This window comes from Camelus dromedarius, chromosome 12, assembly GCF_036321535.1.
Source record: "Camelus dromedarius isolate mCamDro1 chromosome 12, mCamDro1.pat, whole genome shotgun sequence".
Taxonomy (NCBI): Eukaryota; Metazoa; Chordata; class Mammalia; order Artiodactyla; family Camelidae; genus Camelus; species Camelus dromedarius.
Genome location: NC_087447.1, coordinates 41367668 through 41395491, shown reverse-complemented (window position 1 = coordinate 41395491; position 27824 = coordinate 41367668). Strand labels below are relative to the sequence as shown.

The window sequence follows — 27824 nt, the reverse complement described above, 5'->3', positions numbered from 1 at the left end:
GACACACCTCATCCTTTAGGATCCCCCACACGATCCTCACCAGATTAACCCCTCTGCTCATTTCCCATCAGAATTTTGAATTGTTTAGTTGGGAACATATGCTGTAGAGCCATACAGGGTTGGATTTTACTTCATATTTGCCACTTCCTAGCTCTGTGACCTCAGCTCTTGAATCTCAGTGTCTTCACAAATTGTTGTGAAAAATAAGGATGCAAATGTATATAAATTGTATGTACAGTGCCTTATTTGGGGCTAGCACAGAGTCAGATGGTAGCTTTTATTATTATCATTATTAATATTAGTATCTCCATATTATGACAATATTCCTCTAACACAGGGTTCAGCAAACGATTTGGCCTATGGACCAAATCTGACCCAAATCTGACTCTATTTGTAAAGAAAGTTTTATTGAAACACAGCCACAACCATTTATTTATACATTCTCTATGGCTGTTTTCATATTACAAGGGCCGTAGATGAAACAGACACTATCTGACTCACAAAGCCTAAAATATTTACTATTTGGCTTTTTATAGAAAAAGTTAGCCAACTCTGCTCTAACACAGTTTCACAATTATTTATCTTCAGGTTGTTCTCATTTGGCTGACAGCAACTCGATAGGCTTCATGGCAGACTCCTATTCGACCTTCAAAACCCAGATTTTCTCATCTTCATATCCCTAGCACTAGATATATAATTAGGGTTTGACAAATGTTGAACTAAATCAAGTAATTCTTTAGCCCAGTTTAAATAAATACATCTCCTGAAAGCCCTTAAAAGGAGAGGGGACGCGACTTCCTAGAGGGCCAGAGATGCACAATTTGAGGAAACCAGGACCACCTGGGGAGTAAAATCAGGCATTCGTGGAATCTGGGGTTTTTCCCTGCAGCCCTGCTTCTGAGCCTGATTCTCCTTTCTGGGGAAGGGGAGGCCCCACTGTCAGGGCACCACAGACAGTCTCAATGCCTCCTGCCACCCAACTCCAATACCCTGGGCCTTGCAGTTACAATATTTTCCTGGATGGAGAGGAGGGGAGAAGTCGCTTCTAGGAAATTCTCTTTTCAAAGGTTAGTTCATTCCCATTATCCAAGAGGGCATAAATGGTTGGTCCAAATGATCAGCTGCCCCTTAGAGTGGGCAATTTGATGTATTCATTTTTAATAAATGATCTGATTGATATTTTCTCTGTAGTTTTACTTTTTTTTTTTTTTTTCAGTTCTGACTACCCATGAATTTGCATTTCCTGAGCATAGCTTCTTTTGGGATGAAAACTTTAGGCTTTCAAAGCAGTGAGGCCATTTCTTTGTGACCTCGTTATGAAACCACTCTGTGACCTGGGGCCAGTCATGCCTTTCTCCGGGCCAAGCTTTCAGCTTCTATACAATAAAGTTCAGACTTTTGATTTCCTGGAGGGGACCAAAAGCAGTGGCCTGACAACAGACAGCATGATGGAACTACCTTCCTCTTCCATGTCTCTGCACTATAGCAACATATTTTGCCATCTTCCCCACTCCCCAGCAAACACAGCAATCATTCCTACTGCCCTTTCTTGAGGCTTAAAGAAGATTCTTTAGCTCTGAAGCAGATCCTTAGATGATAAGAAAATGCAACTGATGTGCTTGGAAAAATCTGGGCTGGATGAAATGGAAACACTGAGCTTTCCCCTGAGGCCAGATGAGAAACATGGATGGAGGCCAAAGTCCATCCCTTCCTTGAGTTTCTGGTAGCTGGCAGCCCACCTCCTCTCTCAGAACACCATGCCCCCCTTACCCTTCACCCTCCTTGCAGATCCCCCCATAGGCACAACTTCAGCCTGCAGGATCCTGGTTATCTGGGAGCAAATCAGTCTTACTGGGGATTGAACTGGTTTTTATTGATTTCTCTCTGGGTGATTTATAACTGCCTGCTTCCTAAAAGGGTTTGAGGCCAGGTGTCAATAAAAACACACAGAGGGCAAGAAAATTAAAAATAAGAGACTGAAAAAGGGAGCAGAGACTGTGCAGAAGAAAGAGGGAGATAATTTCACCAGCCGAGGTGGGATGGGCCCTCAGCTCGGATGACCCGGAGAGAATTCATAATATTCAGTTTCTCCTGACATAACTAATTTTGCTTGGGGCTACTGTAAAAATTAATGAGCAAAGAATAGCTAGCACCCTGAGCTTCCAAAACTGACCCTTTGCTCAAAAAAGAACAAAATTAAAGTGAGCTTTTGCATTGAAGAACTTTAAAATTCATTTCACAGGAGACTTTCCATTTAAGAACTTCAAATTTCACTTCACAGATGGACTCCTCAAACAAGGATGCCACAATACTGTTCACACAGCATTGGGGCTAATTTTATTTACTTATTTATTTTTAAGCAGGCAATATAAATAGAGGTTCTAGATGTTATATGCATGTCTGAGTCCGATGACTGGTAGTTGACCCTCCTTGATGTGCCTGGAGGGTAGACTGACTAAATGAACTCAGGAAACAAGCAGAATCACAAGGGAAGATCCTTAGCTCAGGGACTAGAGGCAGTGCCTTTTAACTGTGGCTTCAGGTCACTGTAACTTGATGGTCTTGGGAATGGATTTTTAAAACAAATTCTGGCTTCACTAATTGCAACTAACCAGAAATCAGATCAGAGGAATTTGAATAAGGCTATTGTTATGAGTTGAACTGTGTCCTCCAAAAATTCATATATTGAAGCCATAGCCCCCAGCACATCAGAATGTGACTGTATCTGGAGACAGGTCTTAAAGGACATGATTACATTAAAATGAAACAGTTAGGGTGGACCTTAATTCAACCTGACTGCTATCCTTATAAGAAGAGGAAATTTGGACACACAGAGAGACACCAGGGGTGTGTATGCACAGAGAAAGACCATGTAAGGACCCAGCAAGAAAGTGGCCATCTGCAAACCACGGAGAGAGACCACAGGAAAAATCAAGCCTATTGACACCTTGATCTTGGACTTTTCCAGAACTGTGAGAAAAGAATCTTCTGTTGTTTAAGCCACCCAATCTGTGGTATTTTGTTATGGGAGCCCTAGCAAACTAATACAGTTATTGATAGAATTTCTTAGCCATATCAGGTTTAAATCCTTGGAATTAGTATCAATAAATTTGAAGGAAAAACTGCTTTCATAGGCCAACCACAAAGCTCCTTTCAGGACCCTCTAACAAAATAAAAATGCTCTGGAGTAGGCTCCAAGAATTCTAGTTTTAAAAAAGTAAAACTATAACTATTCAAAGATGACACAATCTTCTATATAGAAAATCCTGAAGAATCCACTAAAAATCTATTAGAATTAATAAGCTCAGCAAAGTTGCAGGATACAAGATTGATATACAAAAATGAACCATACTTTTATGCACTAGCAATAAACAATCCGAAAATGAAATTAAGAAAACAATTCCATTCATAATAGCATCAAGAAGCAGAAAATCATTAGGAATACACTCAACAAAAGAAATGATAAACTTATACTCTGAAAACAAAAAAATATTACTGAAAGAAATTAAAGAACTAAACAGATGGAATGCCATCACATGTTCATAGATCAGAAGACTTAATATTAAGATGGAATATTCCCTGAATTGAGCTGTATATCCTACACAACCCCTGTCAAAATCCTACTTGCCTTTTTTTTTTGCAAAAAAAAAAAAAAAACAAAACTGACAAGCAGATCCTAAATTTTATATGGAAATGCAAGGGACCAAGAATAACTAAAACAATCTTGAAAAAGGAAGGAAAAAATGGATAATTCACACCTCTTAATTTCAAAACTTAGTATATAAAACTACAATAAGCATGATATTGGATACTATACAAGAATACAAATTGACACAACACTGTAAATTGACTATACATCAATAAAAAATATATATACATAAGACAAAAAAATAAAAAACCAGGAACACACCTATAGATCAATGGAACAGAATTGAGAGTCCATAAACACTTATGTTTATAGTCAATTGATTTCAACAAGGGTGCCAAGATAAATGGAGGGAAGAATAGTCTTTTTAACAAATAGTTCTGAAACAACCAGATATCCACATTTAAAAGAATAAAGCTGGACCCCTTCCTTAAACCATATACAAAAATAACTCAAAATGGATCAAACACACAAATGGAAGAGCTGAAACTATAAAACACTTAAAGACACAGGAGAAAATGTTTGTGTCCTTGGGTTAGGCAATACTTTCTTACATATAATACCAAAAGCACAGGCAACAAAATAAATACATAAATAAATAGGACTTCATCAAAATTAAAAACTTCTGCACTACAAATGACACAACTGAGAGTAAAAATACAACCAACAGAATAGGAAAAAAACATTTGCAAATAATATATCTAATAAGGGACTTGTATCCAGATTATATAAAGAATTCTTACAAATCAATAATAAAAAGACAAAAAAAATTTAAAAATGGACAAAAAGCTTGAATAGACATTTCTCTAAAGAAGATATATACAGATGGCCAATAAACACAGGAAAGTATGTTCAACATCATTAGCTATTGGGAAGTACAAATCAAAACAACAATGAGATACCACTTCATATCCATTAGGATGGCAAAAATAAAGAGACAGATAAGAACAAGTATTGGCAATGGTGTGGATACTGGAAACCTTATACATTGCCAGTGGAAATGTAAGATGATACAGACTTTGGAAAACACATCAGCAGTTCCTTAAAAGGTTAAACACAGATTTGCTCTATGATCCACCAATTCCACTCCTAGGTGTATACCCAGGAGAAAGGAAAACATATGTCCATATAAAAACATGTACACAATGTTTATAGTAGCATTATTCATAATAGTCAAAAAGTGGAAACAAATCAAATGTCCGACTAATTAATAGACTAATAAAATGTGGTATATCCATACAATGGAATATTATTCAGCCATAAAAGGAATGCAGTACGATACATGCTAAAATATGGATGAACCTTGAAAACTTTATGCTACGTGAGAAAAGCCAATCACAAAAGACCATTTATTGTATGACTGCATTTATACAAAATGTCAATAAAAATCTATAGAGACAGAAAGTAGTTTAGTGGTTGCTTAAGGCTAGAGGGATGTGGAGGAATGGGGAGTAACTATTAATAGGTACAGGTTTCTTTTTGGGTGATGAAAATGTTCTGGAATTAAATCGTGGTGATGACGTGCAATTCCCTGAATGTACTAAAAACCATTCAAGTGTATATTTTATTTATTTTTTGAATTGTACATTTTAATTGAGTGAATTATATGGTATGTGAATTAATAAAGCTGTTAAAAAAATAAAACTTTTGCAGAAAAAAAAAGAAAGAGCAGAACAACAACAAGGAAACTACTTCCGATTCTTACTACATTGTGACCTCTCCAGACACAGTTTCTTCAAACATAAAAGGTAGAAATTAAGCTAGATGATTTCTAAGTTTCCTTCCATCTCTAAAATTCCTGAGTGTGCATAATTTAAGAAAACAGGTTGAGGAAAAGAGATGGAGTATATGTGCATGTATATGGGGTTATATAGGCAGAAATGAAGGAGGAAGAGACAAAAAAATGAAAAGAAATAGGAAGAAATGAAGGGATGAGGGACATGAGCTCACAGAGACAGACACACAGACCTGGAGACAAGACTACACCCAAAAGAAAGAGAAATTCACCAAGAGGCATTTGCAGATCATTCATCCGTCTTTCCATTTACAAATATTTACTGAGCACCTACGAAGCCAGGCTCTGTGTTGAGTAGAAAACCAGGTAAAGTAAGCCACGGAACTCCAGGGTAAGAGACAGAACCATGGTCTGGTGCTCACAGGCGTGGCTAGAGCTGGGAAGTACACAGGGTGAATGCACGCCCATGAACACACATGTATACACGCACTCCCCCCAGACCACACTCAACACACGCAACATGCCCAAAAGTCAAGTCATTTTTGCAGGATGCACTATTTCTTCCCAAGACATTTAGAATTCTGCTAGTCAGGACGTTCAAATAGATGTCTTTTACGAGTACAGGCACAAATGGAAATAACGTCTTTTATTGTCACCCTGAGGTCTCTATGAAACGAGGCTCAAGGACAGGACGCACCTCAGTCTGGAGATTCCCTGTACTCACCCCTTTCATCAGTGAGGACTGACTTTGGAAACAGAGGAATGTGACCTACGACACGCACACCAGCCCTGCTCCTCTGGCATTTCAGCTGGAAAGTTCCCAGAACAAATTCTGTTCCCTCTCCTTTCCTCCATCCAGACCGAGCCCAATAAAGGCAGCCTGTGTTGCCCATTCCCCTGTCCTGTGGCTCCTCTCCTGCCGACACACACGTGAAAGGGACTCTCAGCTCCACGGGAAAAGTGACTCTGTTCCCTGCCCAGAGTCTCAGAGTCCCACCAACTCTGAGCAGGGAAGGCCAGGGAAGTTTCTGGATGTCTCTTGCTCTGATGCCTTTTCTCCTAACTTAGCCAGAGTCCAAGCTGCACAATAGCCTGAAATAGTCCTGAGTCACATCCTAAGATGGTGGTTCATCCCTGTGTACTCGTCTGTGAAGGATTCTCTTTGGAGCAGTTGGTGTTGGGTGCTTTGGGTGCTGAGGATCAGCGTTTGACCAGGAGATGCACAACCCCCCTAGAGCGTGCAGACTCCGGGCAGGCTGAGCCCAGGCTGGGCTGGGAAACAGCGCGCAGGCTCCCTGAAGGCCTCCTCGGCAGCCCACCATTTGGACCAGTAGTGAATTAATGTGATCCAGACTCCAAAAATAGTAGTCAGATCATCTAAAATCGCCTTCCACCCGGGGCCGGGCCAGTCCCTCGGGAATGTCAGCATTTCTAGAACGTCCCCAATTCACCCAGAGTGCCTTGTGGCAGACCCTGGAGGGATCCGGGCAACAGTTAAGCTCCGTCCACTCCTGCCAGTCCCTCTCAACACTGCATCACTCACACTACTTCCCAAACAGGAAATGCTCGAGATTTATGCTGCTTACTGTTACCAAGTCAAGGGCCTTTAACCTGGCACATGGCTTGGGCAGCAAAGAGGGGCCTGGGTGACTCTGTCATTAGTTGTGAATTAATTCCTAAAAATGAAGACCGGGGAAGCAGAATCGCCTGGGGGAGGCCTGAACTTCTGGCTTGGTGCTGATGCTAAAGGAAGCCATTTCTACAGCAGCCTGCCTCTCTGATGAAATTATGCTGCAGTCCCAGGAAATTTTATTATCGTGAAGACTTGTCATGCCAAGCATGCCTCAGTGCCTTTGTACATCTTCACTCTATGCGTGGAATGCTCTTTACTCCCTCTTCCCTGCCTGACAAATGCCCCATTACCCTCTTCTTTGATGCCTTGCTAAGGGCAGGGAAGCTGCGGTGTTCAGGAAGTCTGTCTGTTATGAATGCTTTTGAATCACCACCAGGTTGTACTCTGCATGCATCTAGAGATGCACACTCCCCACTCTCCCACCCCCGATCAACTGTGATTCCCAGTGGCCTGGCCCCCGGGACAGGAGTGATGCAGGGGACGAGCATCTCCCCGGCCCCGTGGAGACAGATCTCCAATCTTCAACAACTAAGTGGTCAGGATCTCTAACCATTGCTTGAACTAGGTGAGTGCAACTTGAGTGTCTCTCACCTCAAGATCACGCTTTAGTTCTTATTTTCTCAGCTGTGACCCTCTTGAGTGGCTCCACCTTGCCTCCCTAAGAGATGCCCGTGCAGCACAGAACAGAGAAAGCGCTCGGTGGGTGGGGAGGGAAAACAAGTTAGCTCAATTTCCTCCTCTGTAAAAGGGAGATAACGGATTCTACTTCAGGATGGTTGAGAGGATGAAATGAGATGTGTAAACAACTTGGCACAGAGTTGGTGCTTCGGGGGTACACCCACAGTTCATGCCCCTTTAGCAGCAAGTCCCCCCTCTTCTGGGAACAGCAGCATCTTCATTATCCCTGTGCTTGGTATGGGGTGGTTGACCCCACTGTGGGTCAGGCCTGGCCCATTAGAACACCCCATTCCCCTGGCCCTAGGGATTAACTGAGGGGTGAACACAAGACTCAGAATGGACCAGTAAATTCAATTTGGCAACTTTTGTTGGAGATGGAGGGAACAAGCCCTATGGATCCGGTCACTTCTGGAACTGCCCTAGACTTCTCAGTTCTGTGACCCAGAAAATTCTGGTTGCTGTCTAATCTACTTTGAATGACTTTCTGTTGCATGCAAACTAGAATCTCGCCTAGTGCATAGCTCACCAGATTCGGCTGACCCTCCTCACTTCCACTGCTGTAAGATAGGGGGGCAGGGACTCCCTGATCCCTGCAGGGGTGATGCCATAGCTCCTCTCCCCGTCCTCAGCCTCCTTCCCTTTAGTCCCTCTTCCACCACACTGATCATCTCAAACACAGGCTTAGCCACGCCACAACTCACTTGGAAGACTCCTCAGCTCCCCTCTGCCCAGAGACAAGTCCCCACTCCCCAGCTCCACCTTCAGAGCCCTCCACAGTCTGCCCCATTTCCTTCAGGAGCCTCTCTTTCAGGGCCCTCTCCCCCAGCTCCGCAGATACCGCACCTGATTCATAGCAACCCGTTCACCACTCTAAAACGCTCCCCCGCCCACCTCCCCCTGTGCATTTCCCTGGAAAGCCTTCTATCTCTTACCAACCTGCCCAAATTCCACCTCCTTGACTATCTTCTCTCCCGAGAAGCCTGCACAGATGACCAAGGTAGAATGACTGTCTCACTCCCCTGCACTCACTCCCTTGTTATATAAAGTACTTGTCAGCCTGTCCTTAAGTGAGAATAATGTATAGACATTTCAAGAGCAGGAAGCATGTTGTACTGGACGCTAGATTCCCCTGGAGGCCCCACACAAGGCTTACCCGCCATAGGCCCTTGGGAAATTTGTTGACACAAGACCTCAGCTTCCAGCTGATAAACTCTGAACCCCTGGCCCTTAACCTCAACCACACCCTAGAAGAGGGGCTCCTAACCTTGGGGTCACGTCTCCTCTTCATCAGGAAACCTTTTTTTTTAACTGTGGTAAAATATACATAAAATGTACAACTTCAACCATTTTAAAGTGTACAGTTCAGTGGCGTTAAGCAGCTTCACAATGTTGTGCACCTATCATCACAATCTATTTCCAGAACGTTTCATCACCCCGAGCGGAAACCTCATATCCATCAGGCAGTCACCCCATTCCTCCCTTCCTTCCAGGCTCTGTCAGCCATGAATCTGCTTTTTGTCCCTACGGATTTGCTTGTTCTGCAGATTTCATATAAATGGAGTCATACAGCATGTGGCCTCTGTGTCTGGCTTCTTTCACTCAGCAGAACGTTTTCAAGATTCATCCATGTTGTAGCATGTGTTCGTACTTCATTCCTTCCCATGACTGAATAATATTCCATTGCATGGTTATATCACGTTTTGTTTATCTATCATCAGTTGATGGACATTAGGTTGGACATTCCACCTTTTGACCATTGTGAACAGTCCTGCTATAAACATGATGGGACAAGTTTTTGTTTGGACACCTGTTTTCAATTCTCTTGGGTACATACCTCGGAGTGCCATTGCTGGGTTACAAGGTAACTCTCCACCTCCCGGGAAGCCTCCTACACTGGCCACCTCCAATCCTCACCAACATCCTGGGTCTGCTTGGCTGACTTCACCTTGGGGGAGTCCATCAGCTTTTGAGAAAGAGGCTGTTTCATCTTGATGGCTGTCTCCTGGTGGCAGTCCTTAAAGAGTGCGCCTAGTTTTTAACATTAACCTCTTGCTCTTTAGAGCTTTGTGTCTAAGCTCTTTCCGATCCACTGTTTAATTTGTTTCTCACAGAAACACTACAGGGTAGATCCTATTTTGTTTCTTTTTCAGATGAAGAGGCTGAGTTTCAGTGGGGTGGCGTGACTTGACAAGGTCATAGCCATGAGGAGACCAGCTGAGAGTGACTCCCAGCCCAGTGCTCTTTCCACACAACCACAGTGGCCCTCTCTGTCCAAGATCTTTTTTTTTTTAAAATAATCACCTTCCTGTAATGTATTCTCAGGTCAACTGTTGTTTAGAAGTGCCCCTGCTAGGTGACTGGTGAGGGCTGGCACAGACTTCCGTACACACTCTGCCAGTTGGCACCTCATTTATAATCAAAACCTTTTTTTGTGAGGCAGATTCTGCCTGTAGCAAGGAGATCAACTTTTTCCTTTTCTGGGTCTTTTGGGACCTTCTGGAATCCTGAGTTAAAGCTCCCTTTTGATGTCAATCTAAAGCTAAATCTGAGTGTGGCCCAACCTCAGCTCTCAAAATTTCCTCCCTATTCTTTTGTTCAACCCAAGTTCAACCCAATAGCAGCCCCTTCCCCTTCTCAGGAGGAAACTACCCCTTACACGGGGGAATCCCCTGACCTATTTGGAGCAGAAAAGAAGCACATCAACCTCCAGCCTAACAGGATAGAATTGGGCCCAGCCTACTCCTTAGAAGCTTCCAACCCTTCCTTCCATGAAACCAAGGGAAAACTGTGAGAATAAGGCCAACAAAACAGACAACAGATGACAATAACAACGGGCACCATTCATCAAAGCACACTGTGTTGCTGACGCTTTAGGGATATTCACTCACTCAATCCCCCAACTGCACTAGAACGAAGGTGTCATTTTGCAGAGAAGGAAACAGACTCAGTGTGGTATTGTGACTTCCCCAGACTAACAGAGCTGAGGGTGGCCAGGCAGGACTGGAAACCAACAAAGTCCATGCTGTCCCCACTCTGGCCACCGTCTGCCTCCCAGGGAGAAGCTTCTGGAGCTGACCTGGCCCACTCAGAGCCTGTCTTGGCAGTTCTGCAAGTGGCGAAGTCTTTCTAGATGTCGTGTGATCTGCCTCACATCCACTCAAGCACAAATGTCCTTAGCCAGCTTTCCCCAAGGAATGTCCTCTGCAAGCCTCATTCTGGGTGATATTAGGAGCTCTGAAAACAAAGGTTCTGTATTTTGATACACTTGGACATATTGAGCATCAGGCAGGTTTCTGTCCAGCAGGTCTTCTCAGCCCTTAAGGAGCAAACATGCAGTATAACTTTCCAAGAGGGAGAGAAAGTATAGATCGTTTCCCAAACTTATTTGACTACGGAATGTCAAATGGAATGACTCCTTTTTCAAGGAGTATCTCAGTGTGTCCTCCTCAAAGCACTGAGCAGAGGTGTCCCTAAGCCCTCTGATTACTGGGCATCCAGAACTGAGAGAGCACGTGGTTGTGCACGTGGGCTCCAGAGCCAGGCTGCCTGGGATCACATCCCAGCCCTGCCACGTAGTAGCTGAGTGACCTCGGGCAAGTCACTTCCTGTACCTGCCCCACCTCAGTTTCCTCATTTGTAGAATGTGGGTTATGATAACAGTGTATATCCTACACATAAGATTCTTAAAACAATGCTCGGCACACAGTCGGTGCACACTAGATGTTCGCTGGCATTTTTGATCCTTCCCGAGCCTTGCAGCGTGGATTTCCCACATGCGGTCAGGGGCCCATGGTAGTCTACACCCAGCACTCCCCGCCCCCAGCCCAACAGCAGCCTGTCGCTTTATAAAATCTCTCAGTGAAGATGGTGCAAAGCCAGTTAAAAGCTAGTGTGGTTCCTGAGGAATAATCCTTCCTACTCTTGATGGCTGCAAACGTCTCCTACTTTATTTTTTCTCCCTCACAGGCACATAAGAGTCAGAAGACCTAGATTCTGCACCCTACTTACTTATTTGCCAGTGGGATCCCGAGTTTCCTTCCTACAACATGCAACATAAATAGCCTAGAATCGAGGGGCAAGGCACACAGTGGGTGGGGTTAGGGCACTAAGCAGACGCAGGCTGGATGGCCAAGCCCCAGGGAGAGGACAGCACCAGGGACCCGTGGTATGTGTCTTCCCCTTTTGGGGAAATGGGACAGGGTGCTTATGACAAGGATGCTTGAGTAATGAATTAGGATAACTCGCAGTAGCTGCTGCAACAGACCCCAGATCTCAGTGGCTTTCCATGTACATCTTGGGGACTAAGTCTAATGCAAGTTGGGGTGCCCACCTCCACCTTGTAGCAAGAAGTTCTGGAAGAGGCCATCCTACATGGACCATATAGCCAGCATTAAGTGGGTATGTGGATGCCAAGAATTCCTGGATGACCTTGGCTGCCAAAGACACTCACTGCTGCCTAACTGATGCTCCCCTCCCCCTTACTGGAGAAGTAAGACCTTGGCGGAGGGCATGCGTTTGCCTCTGAGTTAATTCTCTCAGCTTTTTAAGGGTTTCTCTGCAAGCTCTGACTCTCTGGTTGTCCACATTCCAGTTCCTTAACTTCTTGCCTCTGGGAGGCCTCAGGCTCTGCCGTAGCTGTGACCTGTCACACTGATTCTCCACCAGAGGCAGAGATGGTTAGTGCTCCCTGAACACTCCCGTGGTCCCCTGCATTTCCCAGCCTCCCTTGCAGTTGGCTGGGGCTGTATGACCAGCTCTGCCCAAGAGACTATGTGTCACCTCTGATTGAGGCACTGAGGGCCGTGCCTCCTGCATCCATCTCTGTCCCTGTTATGGCTCTGGAGGCCAGGTGCTTCACTGAAAGAGCCAACTCAGAAGCAAATGCATCTCCTCCTCCTGGGTCTGACTTCTCTACGGAGTGTACGGGAGCAGGGAGAAGGGCAGAGGGACATCAGGTGGTTAAGAGAGGAGAACAGCTTTGGCACACAGGGCCATCCAGGAATTCTTAGCATTTATACAGCCATTTGGTGCCAGATGTGTCTTCCATACAGGATTTTCTGGTACTAAACTTCTTGCTGTAATCTGGGGTAACGGCATGACCTGTGATTCAGATACCCGCATCGGTTCCATGGGACAGTGTGGTAGACAGCATGTCTCAGACTATAATGTACATACAAATAACCCAGGGGTCTCGTAAAGCTGCAGATTCTGATTCAGTAGTCCTGAGGCAACACTCAAGAGTCTGTATTTTTATCAAGCTCCCAGGTGATGCTGACGCTGCTGGTCACTAGACTGCGCTCTGAATAGTAAGGTCATAGGGCAGGGCTGACTTATCCATTACATACGGTAGGAACAGTGTCCAGGACTCATAAAAATGCTTTAATTACTTTTAAAAATCAGAAGAAAAAAATGAACTTCTAGGTCAAAGAAAAATGTTTTCATATATAACATTAATATATTTATACCAACAGAGTTATAAAATAAATTTTGTAAGCAAGAAGGGGTTCATGAAGGCAAAAATGCCGAGAGTCCACAAAAATCCTAATGTGGCCCTGACGGCAGGACAGGGGGCAGAGGGAGGGGTTATGCTACCTATAGTGCATAGGACTGTGAAATCCAGAGAATTCACGAAAGGTGACACAGATAACATGGCACCTCGGTCCTCTGGGAGGATCACATGAGACACAGTATGAGAACGTGCTATGGCAGACGGTAGGCAGCTGCTCAAACCACTTTTCTGAGTCTCCTCAAGTTCTCCAGATCTCCACCAAAAGCGCTCTGAGGGGTACCCAGTGCTTCCTGGAGACCTCTGAACACTGATGTCCCAAATCTCTCCCGAGGGAATTCCAGTCCTTTCGTCCCAACCCCGCACCCTGCAGGACACACCCATCGGCTCCCAGAGCTGGGGAGCTGGGAGCAGCCGGCCCTGTAGTGTAAGGGAGGCTCCAAAGGCTGCTTTTATTAGCAATGAACACAAGGCCATCATCTCTGATCTCAGCAGCAGATTTCCAAAGCATGAGTCAAATGCCTTGTTAACAAGAAAGAGAATGAATAAGCATTCCCTTCAGCAGTAAATGTTTCCTTAAAAACACAGCCGTCCATTTACTTTGGACCTGATGCCAGTTCTGACTGTCCCCAAAAGCACTGCATGGGATCTTAGAAAATGGACGTTAAGAGCTGGCTCTTCTAACATACCTGCAACCCTTCTTTGTCACAGACACAGTGTCTGACTTGACTATTGCTCTGCGTTGGCCTCAATCATTTTGCAACTGCCGGGGTGAACCACTGGGCTTTGGAGGGTGAACGATTCACAGATGAGGAAACCAAGGTCTCAGAAGGGAGAAGCGATCTGCTCAAGGGCACAAAATGAGTTGGAAGTGAAGCCAAGCCTAGGACTAGGGACCACTGCTTATATGCTGTCTTCATTTCAGCACCAGCGATGGATACTGGAAGGCTTTCATTGTCTTCAAACCTGGGAGAGTTGATTCATTCATTCACTCACTCAGTACCTACCAAGAACCTGCTTAAACCTGCCACGGTTCTAGCTTCCCTCAGTACCTCTCAGAAAACCCATTTAACCTTCTAAAAGATCTGACTGGCTCAGCCTCTGCTTCCTCCTGGCCTGATAGCTCCAAATGTGAGATTCTATCCATTGACTGCACACATTTTGCATCAAGGGCAATCTAGTTTTGACCTTGCCACTTTCCCTTGTGTAATTCTGAGTGAACTAATGAACCTCAGAAAGCCTCAATTTCCTCATCACTAAAATAGAGATATTATTATCCATCTTACAAGGTGTTGCAAAAATATAAGATAATATATGTAAAAGCATTTAACACACTAGGTAGCTGGTGCTCAATAAATGATAGCTGTGACAGTAAGGATAATAAGTATATTATTATGATTCTTGTTATTGTCAAGTCAAACAAGCTCCTAGAGATTTCAGCAGATGGAACCTCCCCTGCCAGGACTCTGAGAAATCAGGCTTGCTTGTTCATATGCCTAAGCAACGTCTGTGGTTACTCACAACAGAGGGACAACTTGCAAGTGTTTCTGGGTCTACTGTGCCAGATCCTTGAGGTCATCACCACATCCATCTTTCTCTGCTGAACCCAGCTGACCAGAGAAACAGTCTGCCCTGATCAGTGTCAGGCCCCTGAACCCTGGAGGTGTCAGGAATGTTGACTGTACAGCAGCAAGGACACATGGCTGCCCCCTGTGGTCCCACCATGTGAAAAACCACCCCACGGGACCTGATTAGTCTATGGAAGTAACCCAAGAAACTGTCTGTAAATGTGGCTGAAGAGCTGGGAGGCTTGACCAGGATCTCCAGAAGGCAGGACAGGAAGACAATGATAAGTTAGCAGGTGATGACACCCTCTGGAGAGACTTCTGCTTTCAGCAACGTCCCCTTTTCTAGGAGGAACCCCTAGATATGAGGGATGGCTCCCCATAGCCACATTGATACCCCACGATCCTGTTGCTTGACCATGGCTGATTGATACTGACTCAAGCTGGGCCCATTGGGGTATCTCTCCTGAGACCTTGGACAAAGACTAGGAGCCACTGGAGCCTGGTCGAGCTAGGGGCTGAGCCTCAGCATGATGGTCTTCAGGGTGGAGTATGTGTGCCTAGGGAATATGCAAAATGATCCACTGGACTATGGGAAGACAATTGGAAACCTATTTATTTTTACTTCCATAGCATTAAGTAAGCATACTGGCAATGGTACCTTCATTCAGTCACTTGTTGAAAGGTCACTGTCAAGTCCACTTCGTGAGATGTCCTGAGGGATCAGGGGAAATTCTACAATGTTAAGGGACTGACATCGCACACTCATGTACTCATTTGCTTTCAGTGAAGGATGACACAGTTTATGTGTGCCCAAGTGGATTAATGAAATCTATTTCTCTAGTTTTAACTAAACCAACCATCATAAAATGGGTAGGTGGCTTAAAAGGCTCTTGCAAAAAATGTGGACTGAAGATACTACTACTGCTAACACCACAAGCAACTCTCAAAAGTTTCTGCAAACTAGTGGACCCAGTGGAAAAAGTTTACTCACAATTCAGTAAGTAAGGATGCCCTGCTTGCACATCAGCTATCTGAGCTGGTTATCCTCTCCCTGCCCTCCCTCTCCCTGCCCTGTGCCACGATCCATTCTCTGCTCTGTGCTCCCACATGACACCTGTGGGGCATATCACTTGAGTTTCCATGCCTGCTGGCTGAGTTTACCCAATGGGCCAGCAGGAGGTGTGAGAAGAGGGGCTGGGCATCTCCTTCCCTGCCCACTCCTTGCTTCAGTGCCTCATCTCTGGCAGCAGCTGTATCCCTCCATAATTACAGCTCATCCTGGAGGGTCCCTCCTCCCTGGCTCCAGATGACACTGGCTTCCAATCACACTATTTCCTTTTTCTCACCCCCCTTTCCCTGGCTAGGGCTGGTAACAGCCTCCTGCTGTTGCTAGTTTTGAGGGTATCCGGGCACAATCCCTTATGGTCCCCATATCTCTGTAAATAGTCCTTGTGTTAAAGTCTCTTGAGCCAGTTGAGTTGGATCTGGTTCCCTGCTAGGAGACTGACTGGTTCAGTGTCTCTTTTGGCCATGACAGTCACTAAAGCCAGGGGTTATCCAAAGTGCTGAGATCTTAAAACACACACAATAAATCACATTTCTCTCACTAAAGAACAATCTTAAGGAAAGAAAAAAAAAAAAAGCTGGTGGTGCTGTTAAAAACATAAAGCAAGATTTTCAAATAGTATTTTATCTTTCTCAGACTTTAAAAAATTCTACTTTTACATGTTTTATAAAATAACTCACATATTAATACAGCAGCTCATGAATATAATTTAAAATAAAGAAATATACATAAATGGGAAAGGCAAGCTAAAAATTTTTTTTAATTGATGACATGAGCCATCAAAAACTCTTTGCCTTAGAGAAGACCTCTGCTCTGGAGAAAACACTGGCTAGTTCCTGCTGCCGGGTCCCACCACTGCCCTGGTGGCTGTCTTCCTGAGGTCTGTCTACTCTTTCTTTTGATTCCCTGGGCTACCTTCCAACAAATCCCACCTTTCTACCGAAGACAAAGGGAACACCAAAGAGAAATGCTTATTGAAAGTTCCCAGAGGAGAGACCCCTCTTGTGCTCTCAGGGAGTCTCTCTGTCATAGTCAGAGATGTGTATCAGGCCACATCTAAGTGAAATACCCCTCGGGACTTTCCATCTTCTGAGCAAAATCTCTATCCCCCAAGCATTTTGGTCATGGTAAAAGGGTAATTCCCTCACCATACATTAGCACACAGACATTCAGAATTCTATACTTCAGTCTCTTGTGAGTTTGATGATCGTGAGTCAGTCTCCATGTACATAATCAACTCCGGGCCAGTGACCAGGCTTAGAGATAGGTCCAGGACCCTAGAGTATCCCACAAGATGATACTACAGCCATCTAGGTTCCTCCTGACAATACTCAGCCTCATCATCATCACTGTCATCAGGGACCAGATGGACCTCAGCTGGGAAACAGGTAAGATGTCTCAGGTAAGAAGTCCAGGAGAACACTTCAGTCTTCCTATCAGGGAACCAATCCCCCAACAAGTTGAAAATATCATGATAAGACAGCCCTTAGGGAAACCCAACCATTTGGAGCCCCAAAATAGAGGAGTTCCGTGTGCTTGATATTCATCTGGGCTTAAACAAGTTATTATTTATTGAGTACCTATACACATAGAAGTACTTTAGATACCACAATCTATTTCACCTTCGTAACAACTTTTTGAGCGAGACATATTATCATCATCAGCCCTATTATTGTAGGTAAGAAAAGTAAGACAGGAAAGTTAGAGTATTTCCCCCAAGGTCACAGAGCAAGTTGTAGAGCTGGGACTTGAATTCAGGTCACTTGATTTCAGAACCTGAGGTCCCTACTGCCCCTCCATGCTGCCTCTGAGGCAGACTGGGTGACCATGGCGATATCTGTGAACTTTCTGGGCATAAGCCTTGGTGAGTCAGAGAGAGTGACTCAAGACTTGCAATGTAGGACATGGCATTTCCTGCCAACAGAAAGCTCATGGTTCCAGACTTGTATTTTCCTACTAAACAGAGGGAGAGCTTTGTTCATGGATGAGGTTATGAGAGCCGATAAAGACTGTCATGTACTAAAAAGAGAGACACAAAATAGAGCTGGCCTAGTGGAGCAGCTGTCCCAGGCTCCTGCCCCAAAAGCTCAGGGCCTCTGCTCTGTGCAGCAGTGCTGGGGCCTCCTGGGCTCAAACTACAGAAGCAGGGATGAGGGCTGGACATTCTCACTCTGCCCTGTGGCTTGATATATAAGCCACAGAGAGATGGAAGTTGCTATGGATTCAGGGTCTGATGGTTTTTGATTTGACTCCCCATTCTTCACTGACTAGTTACTAGTTACTAGTCTTGGGTAAGTGGCCTAACATCCTTGAGTCAGTTGCTCATATATAACTTCCTCAGATAGCTACATGTGGATTTAATGAGATATTATACATAAAATGCCTGATATGTACAGCAGGCTCAAATAAAGGTAGTTCCCCTCCCCCTGTCTCCTGTCTATCTATATGAAGTATCCCAGAGGAGGGGGAGTTGAAAGGTTATTTGCTCCCTATATGGAGCTGCCTAAACGGAATTTTCATGAAAAAAAAATCACACCAGATAACTTTTAGTTGGATATTTGTCTTGTCCAAGGAAGGACTTGTCCTCAAACAGATGCCCAGTGGGCATCTCAGGAGGGGAAGGGGCGAGGTTCCATAGAACGGAAAGGAGGGAAGCTGCGGTGCCTGCCCTGGTGGGACCACGAGACAGTCCCGCAGCCTCAGCACTCGCTGTCTCTCCCTAGGGCACTGCACATTGCCCTATGTATGTTCTCTATGAGATCAGCTTTGCAGCACGGCTTGGGCCAGGCCCTCACTGTGGTTCCATTAGTAGCATAATACTTCTTCTCCATACATGACTGTTTCCCCATGTGTGGAAGGAGCCCCGAGAGTGTAAGACTCCTGGCTCTACCCCAGAGGAACAGCTATCTGATGGGGAGTTCAGAGAAGTGTTAATATGAATAGTCAGCCCCTTCCTCTCCCCTTCTTCTTGGGAATGAGCTGCCTGCAGGGCACTCATGTTCTGCTCTGCTCCTCCAGGCTCTAAGATTTAAAGGGGCCTGCCTCCACCGGAAGGCACTACACAAGGCTGGGGGGTGAGTCTGCTTGCCTGCCAATGGAAACTACGTTCTCCAATATTAGCTTTATCAGTCATAAGGGTGATATTAGACTGACTTCCCAACGAGCCTTAGAACTTATGTGAAGGGAGGAAGTGGTTTTACTAAGCCTCCTTAAAGACCCCACCGGGTACCAGTGGCCAATCATCTAGAGTGTAAGTCTGCTGCTGCCCTCGGAGTGTTAAAGGACTGGGACCCAGAATGATGGGCAGTCAGAGCCTCACACCCCGTGGAGAGTGTCCTTGATGGAATCTCTGAGGGGGGACAGACAGAGGCTAGAAATAATAATAGCTAATGTGTGCTGGGTACTGGGAACAGACAACAGGCTGAGGCATTTAACCCTGCCAAGTAGGCACCATCATTATCTCCATTTTATAGGAGAGGAGACTAAAGCTCGGGGATGTTAGGTGCAGCTCAAGGCATCCAGCTGGTCAGTGGTGGAGCCACACAGTCACTCCAGGGTCGCACTCTCCACTGGGCACGACGCTGCCTCTATGTCTGGACGCCAGATCCCACTATGACAACGGGGGAAGAGCTGGTCAAAGCTGAGCCCACCCTCTCCACTGAGGGCCAGCACTCTTTCGACCACAGCTGCACGAGCAAAATCAAGGGTGTCTTCAGGCCTTCTTATCCTTCTAAGGAATCAGGACCTTGGGCTCTCTGGAAACTTCCTCCAAGTCAGCCTGCCAGTGGCAGAAGGCCCTGTAGCCTCTGTGGGTCCCTTCCTGGGGCGACCACAATGCCCTCAGCTCTGCGGCCCAGCCCTGCAGCCCCACAGGGATCACTGTATGGCCCCACCCCTTTCAGCCTCTCCTGTGGGCCCACAGGTTCCTAACTTTCCCTTGGGTTTGCCGGAGTGGCTCAGCTTCACCCCTCACCATCCCCTACTCACAGATGCCCCTGCTCATAGAACCCCGGTTTCCTCCAAACCAACATTTCCTAAACTTGAATCACCTTCGCATTTTCTACCACATCTGGGTGCCACCTCTACATTTATTAATTTCATCATCTTTGATTGGCAATGAGCCAGAAAGCCAGGCTTGCAATCCCAGCCAGGCCATTTACCAGCTTCCTGTTGTTGGGCAAGTTCTTCACCCTCTCTGGCCTCAGTTTCCTTATCTGTACAACAGGGTTATCTGTAGTAAGTACTTCAGGGGTCGCTGTGAGGACTAAGTGAGGTTCTGTAGGGAAAGCATTAGAACAGCGCCCAGCACACAGTAAGCGCTCAGTGTTAGCCACCCCTGTCATCACATTTATTTAAAAAGGAATCTTTATATCCCTACCATCAATGGAAAGGTCAGTACCACTTATCCCACCACCGGAGAGGAGTGAGTTGTAAAAATAAACTTAATGAAAATAGTTATTGAATTCTAGCCATTCCCGATGAAGGCTCCAGGCCCAAGACCTGCTCTCATCTTGTCAAGAAGAGACACAAGCAAGCATCTGAAAGATACTGAAGGCACAGTAGCTTCAAACCCTGGAGAACAACTTGCCCTGATTTGCTTGGGACGTCCGGTTTCAGTACTGAAAGTCCTGCAGCACCCGCCCTCCCGGGCCACCTCGGAGGGATGGAAAAGCGCTTAAAAGGCAATAACGTGTATGTGAGTCCATGTATTTAGGGCTGAGTCAGGATCCCACTTACTATCATCCTGCAGAACAAGCCCACATCCTAGGGCACACCGCACAAGCCCACCTGGGAGCACAGAGTTTCCAAACACCATAAACGGATGGAAGAGCTGTCATGTGTGCACCACTAAGACAGGCTCCCGAAAAAACCCACATTTGAAAATGCCCAGCGAGAGGAATGATGATTAAACTGTTGCACAGCTAAAATTATTCAGTAATATATAATCCCTCAAAAATCATGCTTTGAAGTATCTTTAATGACATGGGAAAATGATCATGATAGAATGTTCAGTTTAAAAAAGCAGGCTCTGACTCAGCCGTAAAAATGAACACAGGGGGAAGGGTATAGCTCGGTGGTAGAGCGCATGTCTAAGATGCACAAGGTCCTGGGTTCAATCTCCAGTACCTTCATCAAAAAAAATAAATAAGTAAACTTAATTACCTCTACCCACCCCCCGCAAAAACAAACAAACAAAAACAAAAAGAGTGCAATTTTGCCTTTTGCAACACCATGGATGGACTCGGAGGGTATTATGCTAAGTGAAATGAATCAGACAGAGAAAGACAAATACGGTATATTATCATGTGTGTGTGGAATCTAAAAAATAAAACAAAATAGTGAATATAACAAAAAGAAACAGACTCACAGATGTAGAGAAGGAACTAGTGGTCACCAGGAGGGAGAGAGAAGGGTGAGGGGCAAGATGGAGGTGGAGGATTAAGCGGTACAAACTATCAGGTGTAAAATAAGATATAAGGATGTATTATTGTACAACACGGGGAATACAGCCAATACTTTATAATAACTATAAATGAAGTGTAACCTTTAAAAATTGTGAATCACTATGTTGTATAATATTATGTCACAGGTTATTTTATCAACTATACTTCAATTTTTAAAAACTAAAAAAAGAAAGCAGACTAAGATATCCTTCCATAGGTGCACGGATAAATAAACCATGGTGCATCTAGATAATGGAATATTATTCAGGGCTAAAAAGCAATGAGCTATCAAGCCATGAAAAGACATGGAGGAATCTTGAATGCATATGATTAAGAAGCCAGTCTGAAAAAGCTACATAGTGTTTGACTGCAACTGTATGACATTCTAGAAAAGGCAAAATTATGGAGACAGTAAAAAGATCTGTAGTTGCTAGGGGTTGGGGTTGCGGGGGAAGGATGAATAGGTGGAACACAGAGGATTTTTAGGGCAGTGAAAACACTGTGTATGACACTATAATGGTGGATATGTGTTATCATACAAGTTGTCCAAATCCACAGACTGTACAACACCAAGAGTAAACCCTAAGGTAAACCACGGACTTTGGGTGATTATGATGCCGTGATGTAGGTTCATCAGTTGTAGCAAATATACCACTCTGTTATAATGGGGGAGAATCAAGCCCATTGAGCAAGGAATCTAGCTTCCTCCCACAGAGACTCACAGAAGCCCTCACCCCGAAATCATAAGCCCATTGTGCAGGTGTGGCGATATGGGAAATCTCTGTGGTACTTTTCTCTCAATTTTGTGGTGAACCTAAAACTGCTCTAAAAAAATAAAATCTAAAAAAAAATTTTTAAAGCAGACTATAAAACCATATATGCTAAGACTCTAGTTTTATAAAATATAAAGAAATATAGAGAAAGAAACACACCATAATATTAACAATATTTATCTCTGAGTGATAGGATTCCAGGGAGATGTTTTATTTCTTTATATTTATTTCTGAATTTCTTTTTATACTTAATTCTATATTTTCCAAGGAAGTTTGGCAAGGAATATACATTACTTTCATTACCAGGAAAAAACTTTGAAAAAGAATTCTAAATTTCAAAAGTACAGGGAAGAAAGTAACCAGAGCTGATTAAGCCTAGCCTTCCCTGACTCCTTTTTACACCCAAGGCCGACTAGCAGAGAGGTTTTCTGTCTGGCTGACTGTCTCCTGCTTTCCTTCTCCCCTGGGGAAGGCCCTCACAGAGAAGGCAGGGCCTGTCCAAGGTCACGGACTCATGTTGCATCCCATCTAGTGCGGTTGCCCTGGGCTGTCCCTTGAACTCAGAGCCTGGCCTCCAAGGTCCATGGACAAATGCAGTCCCCTTGACTTCCCTGTCATGTGGGCTGTGACACTCCTAACTGCCCTGAGACCCGTTACTAACTAGAGGCAGGGTGGCATCTAACACTGGAAGTGCCCACCTTAGATCAAGGTGGCCTGAGCAGGAATCCCCACTTACCACGTATCAACCATGTGCCTTGCTTTACCTCAATCACAACGTCCTCATCTCGATCACAAGGATGAAATTGCATAACAGTTCTAGTACAGACCCTGGCACAAGGTAGGAACACAATTCATTGAATTTTCTCTCCTCCTTCTTTTCACATTTATAAGAGAGCTAGTTCACTAACTCAAAGAGCTCCCCAAGGAGCAGGAGCAGAGTCTGGGGGCTCCTGGATCTCTCCTCCCCATCCATCTGGGCCTCCGTTCCTCCTCACTCATCAAACAGTCCCTCTGCTGACTGCCAAGCACAGAGGGGACGGCCAAGGGGCAGCCCAGAGACTCCCTGGCACTACCCAGGAGAGATGGAGGCTGCGGAGGAAGTGGACAACTTGAGATTCCCACCTTGCATCCTCTCAAGACAGACGAGAAGAATCTGCTCATCAGGCACACACACAGAATAAACCCAGGGCCCTGATTAACCAGAACACGCATTTTGAGTATTAGGTTCATTTCTTCATAAGAAAAAACCAACTGATCCTGAGCACTTAGTACACTCCCAGCATCACTCTGGGTGCAGGACACACAGTGGGGAATGAGACAGGGTCTCTGCCCTCACAGGGCTCAGTCCCCACTCCTGCTGGAGGCGTGGGTGCATCCATCCACCCCTATTACCAAGACTTACAGGAAAGAGGCAGGAACTGTTTGGGAAGCTGAGAACCCTTTATGTGTGGTTCTCCCATCAGGCAAGGAATCTAGCTTTCCTCTCACAGAGACTCATGGAACCCCTCACCCTGACATTACGAGTCCCCTGGTGCCCCTGGGAGTTAGCTTCAAGTAGAAGGCATTACATGGCCTTAACTATCCTCATCCAAGATACTAAGTCCCCTGCTTTGTCACCTGGTGGCTGGGTGACCTTGGACAAGTTGTGTCACATTCCCTAGTCCTAGCACCCTCCTGTAAAACTGAATTAAAGACACATCCCTCTTAGCGTGGCTGAAAAGAGCACACCAAATCATGTGTGGAGAGCCTCAGATGCAGCGTTGGAAGAGTCAGTGCTTCCCCCACCGCTGTCTCAGAAATGGCACCAACTGTAGATGGACAGAGCACAGTGGTTAAGAGCAGAGCCTCCAGAGACAGGCTGCCAGCACCACCTGTCACCAGCTGTGTGACTTCTTGTGCTAAAACGTCCCACCTAGAGATGAGGGTAGTCATGGGAACCCCAGCTTTGCAGAGTTGTAAAGTTTGAATTACTGCACGGGAAGTGCTTAGAACAGTGTTCCCTGTACAGTAATAATGGCATGTTTGCTTTTTTTTCTTCTAGAAAACATGTTTACAGGGATCATTGATCATGTTGTAGCAATGAGCACATGATTATACCTCCAAGATGATCTTAGAGGGAATACAGGAACATCCCACTTACTACCAAGTATAGAGGAAGGTCTATCAGCTGTGAATACAAATAGCCAAACACACACACACACACACAAACACACACACACACACCCCCTTCTGAATCATGGACCAAGCATGACAATGACAACTGTATTGTCCATTAGGTCAAAAATCACAAGACACTACTGAAGGCAGGAGTGTACCCTCACCCTCACAGCTGTGTTCAGGGGCAGGAGCACTGGAATTAAGACTTACACAGACTTGGGTTTGACTCTTAGCTCTCCTAGTTCTGCTCTTTCTCAGTGGTCTGACCTTAGGCAAGTCACTTAACCTGAGTTTCCTCCCCATCAGAGTGGTGGCATGAGGCTGGGGGGAGTTAACTCCACCTGTCTCACCAGCATGTCATTGCCCCCTGGTGGGAACAAGAGAAACCCTCTTGACTCTGACTCCCTAGTGCTGCCAGCCGAACAGTCCTGGGAAACTGCCTCCTTTTACCTGCATGAGACCCAGCTCAGACCAGTCCATGGGCTGCTTTATTTTCCCCGAGACCCTCAAAGAGCAACCTGAAGAGTAAGTGTCAAAACAGCAGCTGTTGAGCTCTGGGAGACAGGAATGCAGGCCAGGGGCCTCAGGTCCCCCTACTCTGTTTATTCAAACTGAAGAGCATCTCTGGGCTTTTACAACCGTTGACTGGGCAGAAGGAAGCAGGACAGCTGGACCCCTTTCTGGCCTCGGCTCCCACTGGCCTTTCCTTTGGAGAAAGGCAGCCTGAGTGCTGCTCATTCTAGAAATAGCTCTGACACCGAGCTCCTGGAGGTGAGCAGACTCTCAGAGCACAGACCGGGCACACACAACCTCTGGAAGGAGTAGGGAAAGGGCACAGGGTGGGGCAAAACTGGAGACAAGAGTTATGGGGACAGGGATAAAAACAGTGGCTGCGACCAGAGCACACAACAGAAGGTTTAGGGACAGAAACAAGGGCAGGTCAAGGAGAGAGCCAGGGCTGGGCCAGCACAAAGTCAAAAGTGGACAGAGGGCAGCACAGGGTGGGGGTTGGGGGCAGAGAGAGGCACAAGTAAGCAGAGAGCAAGGCTGGGGAAGGGGTAACAGGCGGCTGGGGGAAGCCCTGCCTGGAGGGCTTATGTAATCTGGGGGCCCACTGTTGCTCCAAAGGGGCCCACAGGAAATCTGGGGTAGAGATCCCCAGTCAGAATCCGCATTTTCACTCTAATTCATGCATGCTTTCCAACAGCAAGCAAAAAGAGCACAATTTAGTTAAGTTAGGACGGGTCAGATTCACTTCTTATTTTAAAATGATGACAGCAACAATAAAGATACTCGGCTGAAATGCTACCCAACCAAGCCAACTCCCCTGGAAAGTTAAAGTCAGATGCCCCCATCCCAGCACCCTGTACCTTTAAGGAGGAAAAGGGTTCCCTTGCTCCCGGCTGAAGAGGCAGGTTATTCTTGGAGATAGCGACGACTTACCTAAAACTGAGTTATTCCCTTTTCCTCCTCTGGCCAGCCTCTCTTCACTCTGGGGAGCTTTTACCATTTAAGGTCAATGTTACATCTGGCTCCGGAGCTGGGAGCTGAGAAGCCTCTGGCTGCCGAGACTTGCTGCCCGCCTCCTCCGAGAGGGGCTGGGACTTAGCGCCCAGAGCTCCTCAGGGACCCCTCTGGCCCGGTTCAGGGGGCTAACGGCAGAGAAGCTGGCCAGGCGGCTGGGGGCTCAGCACCGGCCAGGCCTGCGAGGCAGCAGCTCGCCCTGGGCCCCTCCCATGGGCACCCGCACAGTGGAGGGCAATGCCCATGCCCCTGGGCAGCTCATGCTGCCGGCCACTGTCCTGGCCAGACTGGGACCAAGGGAACTTGGCAGATCTGCCTCCCAGCCTGGAATCTCCAGCAAGCATGTGAGCCTGGACAAGACCCTGGCCCTGTGCCAGGAAAACTGGGAACATTTCCTGTCCCAGGGATTCGGAGGCAGGGCTGTTCCTACCTTAAACCCTTGGGATTAGCAGAGAGAAGGGCCTGGAAGATTCTGCTAATCCCAGACCTGGCCCCAGCCCCAAGGGCTTCAATCTCTGCTCCTCCACTCAACAGCCTATGGTGATAAACCTCGTGGAGCCTGTCTCATCTCGAAAGAGGGAATCATAGTGATAACACCAGCCTAACTCCTAGGGTTGCAGGAGGCTTCAACAAGATAAGATTGTAGGGCTTAGCACAGTGCCAGCATCTCCTACCTCCTGATAGGCACAATTAGTTTCCTGCCCCTGCCCAGACACAGGTGAGGAAGGGCTGCCTCTCTCCTGGAAGTCCACACCCTGCCTAACTCGCTCCTCACCCACTTTGGATGCAGTGTCCATCTAGAGAAAGATCACGGAGCTGTGGGCTCTGGGCCAGTCACACAGGGGCTCTAGCCCTCTTCTGCGGAAGAAGCTCAGAGAAGTGCTGGGTAGGGTTGCCAGATAAAATACAGGACATTCACTTAAATCTGAATTTCAGAAAAACAACATGTATCTTTTTTAGTAATAAGTATGTCCCAAATATTACATGGGACATACTTATACTTAAAAAAATGTTTTTTTTTAATCTGAAATTCTAATTTAACTGCTTATCCTGTATTTTTATTTGCTAAATCTGGCAACTCTAGCCCTGGGCCATCTCTTGCTACCTCAGGAAGCATTCACCAGTCATGCTGAGAGCTCCAGGGATTGGTGCTTCAAGGCTTGTGGCCTCCAGCCCTCCTGGTGACAGATGCCTGGCTGTACACAGTCCTTATCCCCAGCTCCTGGCCATGAGTCAGTCACCCCAGCCATGGCAAGCTTTCTCCACTGAACCTGGCCCACTGGGCCTCCATGCCGCCACTTCCATGGGCATCCAGTCCTGAACTATCTCTCCTCCCTGCTTGTTCTGAGAGAGATTCCTGCTGAGACTACAGTGCATGCTGTCTGTTACAACCATAAATAACTGTGCTTTTATAGATGTACCCAGAGGAGACTCTCCTGGGTACAGGTCATGTTTCTCTCAGGTGTCAACACCTATCTATCTGCTGGAAACAGGCTCCCACTGGCAAAGCCACGTAGTGGTAACTACTAGAACTGTAGGTATAAGGCTGAAAGGCATTTACCAAACTCTTCTGCACAGTTTCTCTAGCTTCACTGTGCATTAGAATTCCCAAGTATGAAGCTCTCTGGACCTCTCTTTCAGAAATTCTAATTCCATGGATCTACAAGTGGGACCCAGGAACCTATATGTTAATTAGGGCCCTTAGGTGATTCTTACAGTTGGTCCAAGGACCCCACTTTAGCAAATGGTGCTTCTAAGACTGACTTTGTGACTCCAGCAGCAATTACTGCAGAGGTAACTAGAAACTTTGGCTGAAATGAAACTAAAGGCTTTGTGTGCATGTGAGGAGGGTTTGCATGTCTGTATACCAATTATATGTTGAGCACCTACTGTCTCCCAACCACTGTATTAGATGCTCCACATAAAAGTGCCCTATGAAATAGAATTATTTTTACCATTCTTTCAAAAAGGAAACTGAGACTTGAAGAGGTAGAAGACTTATCTGATGTTCCACAGCCAATAAGTGGCAGAACTAAGAGAAGAACTTAGGTAGTCTGGCCTAAAGCTCTTCCCCCTGTACCATACTTCCTCCCC

At 45.9% G+C, this 27824-nt stretch overlaps 1 protein-coding gene across 7 annotated transcripts in view; it reads right to left on the bottom strand.

Annotated features, from left to right (window-relative positions):
• The window catches only part of IRAG1 (inositol 1,4,5-triphosphate receptor associated 1), a 149007-nt gene that overhangs the window by 91237 nt on the left and 29946 nt on the right, over positions 1-27824 (bottom strand). For 4 of the 7 annotated variants that reach the window (XM_010977142.3, XM_010977143.3, XM_064492573.1 and 1 more), the window contains exon 1: positions 25650-26004. The exons of 1 other annotated variant lie outside the window; for it this stretch is intronic. In XM_010977142.3, the coding sequence (XP_010975444.2) occupies positions 25650-25716 (67 nt within the window). In that variant the 5' untranslated portion in view covers positions 25717-26004. 2 more of the 7 variants (XM_064492576.1, XM_031460030.2) reach the window with 2 other exon arrangements.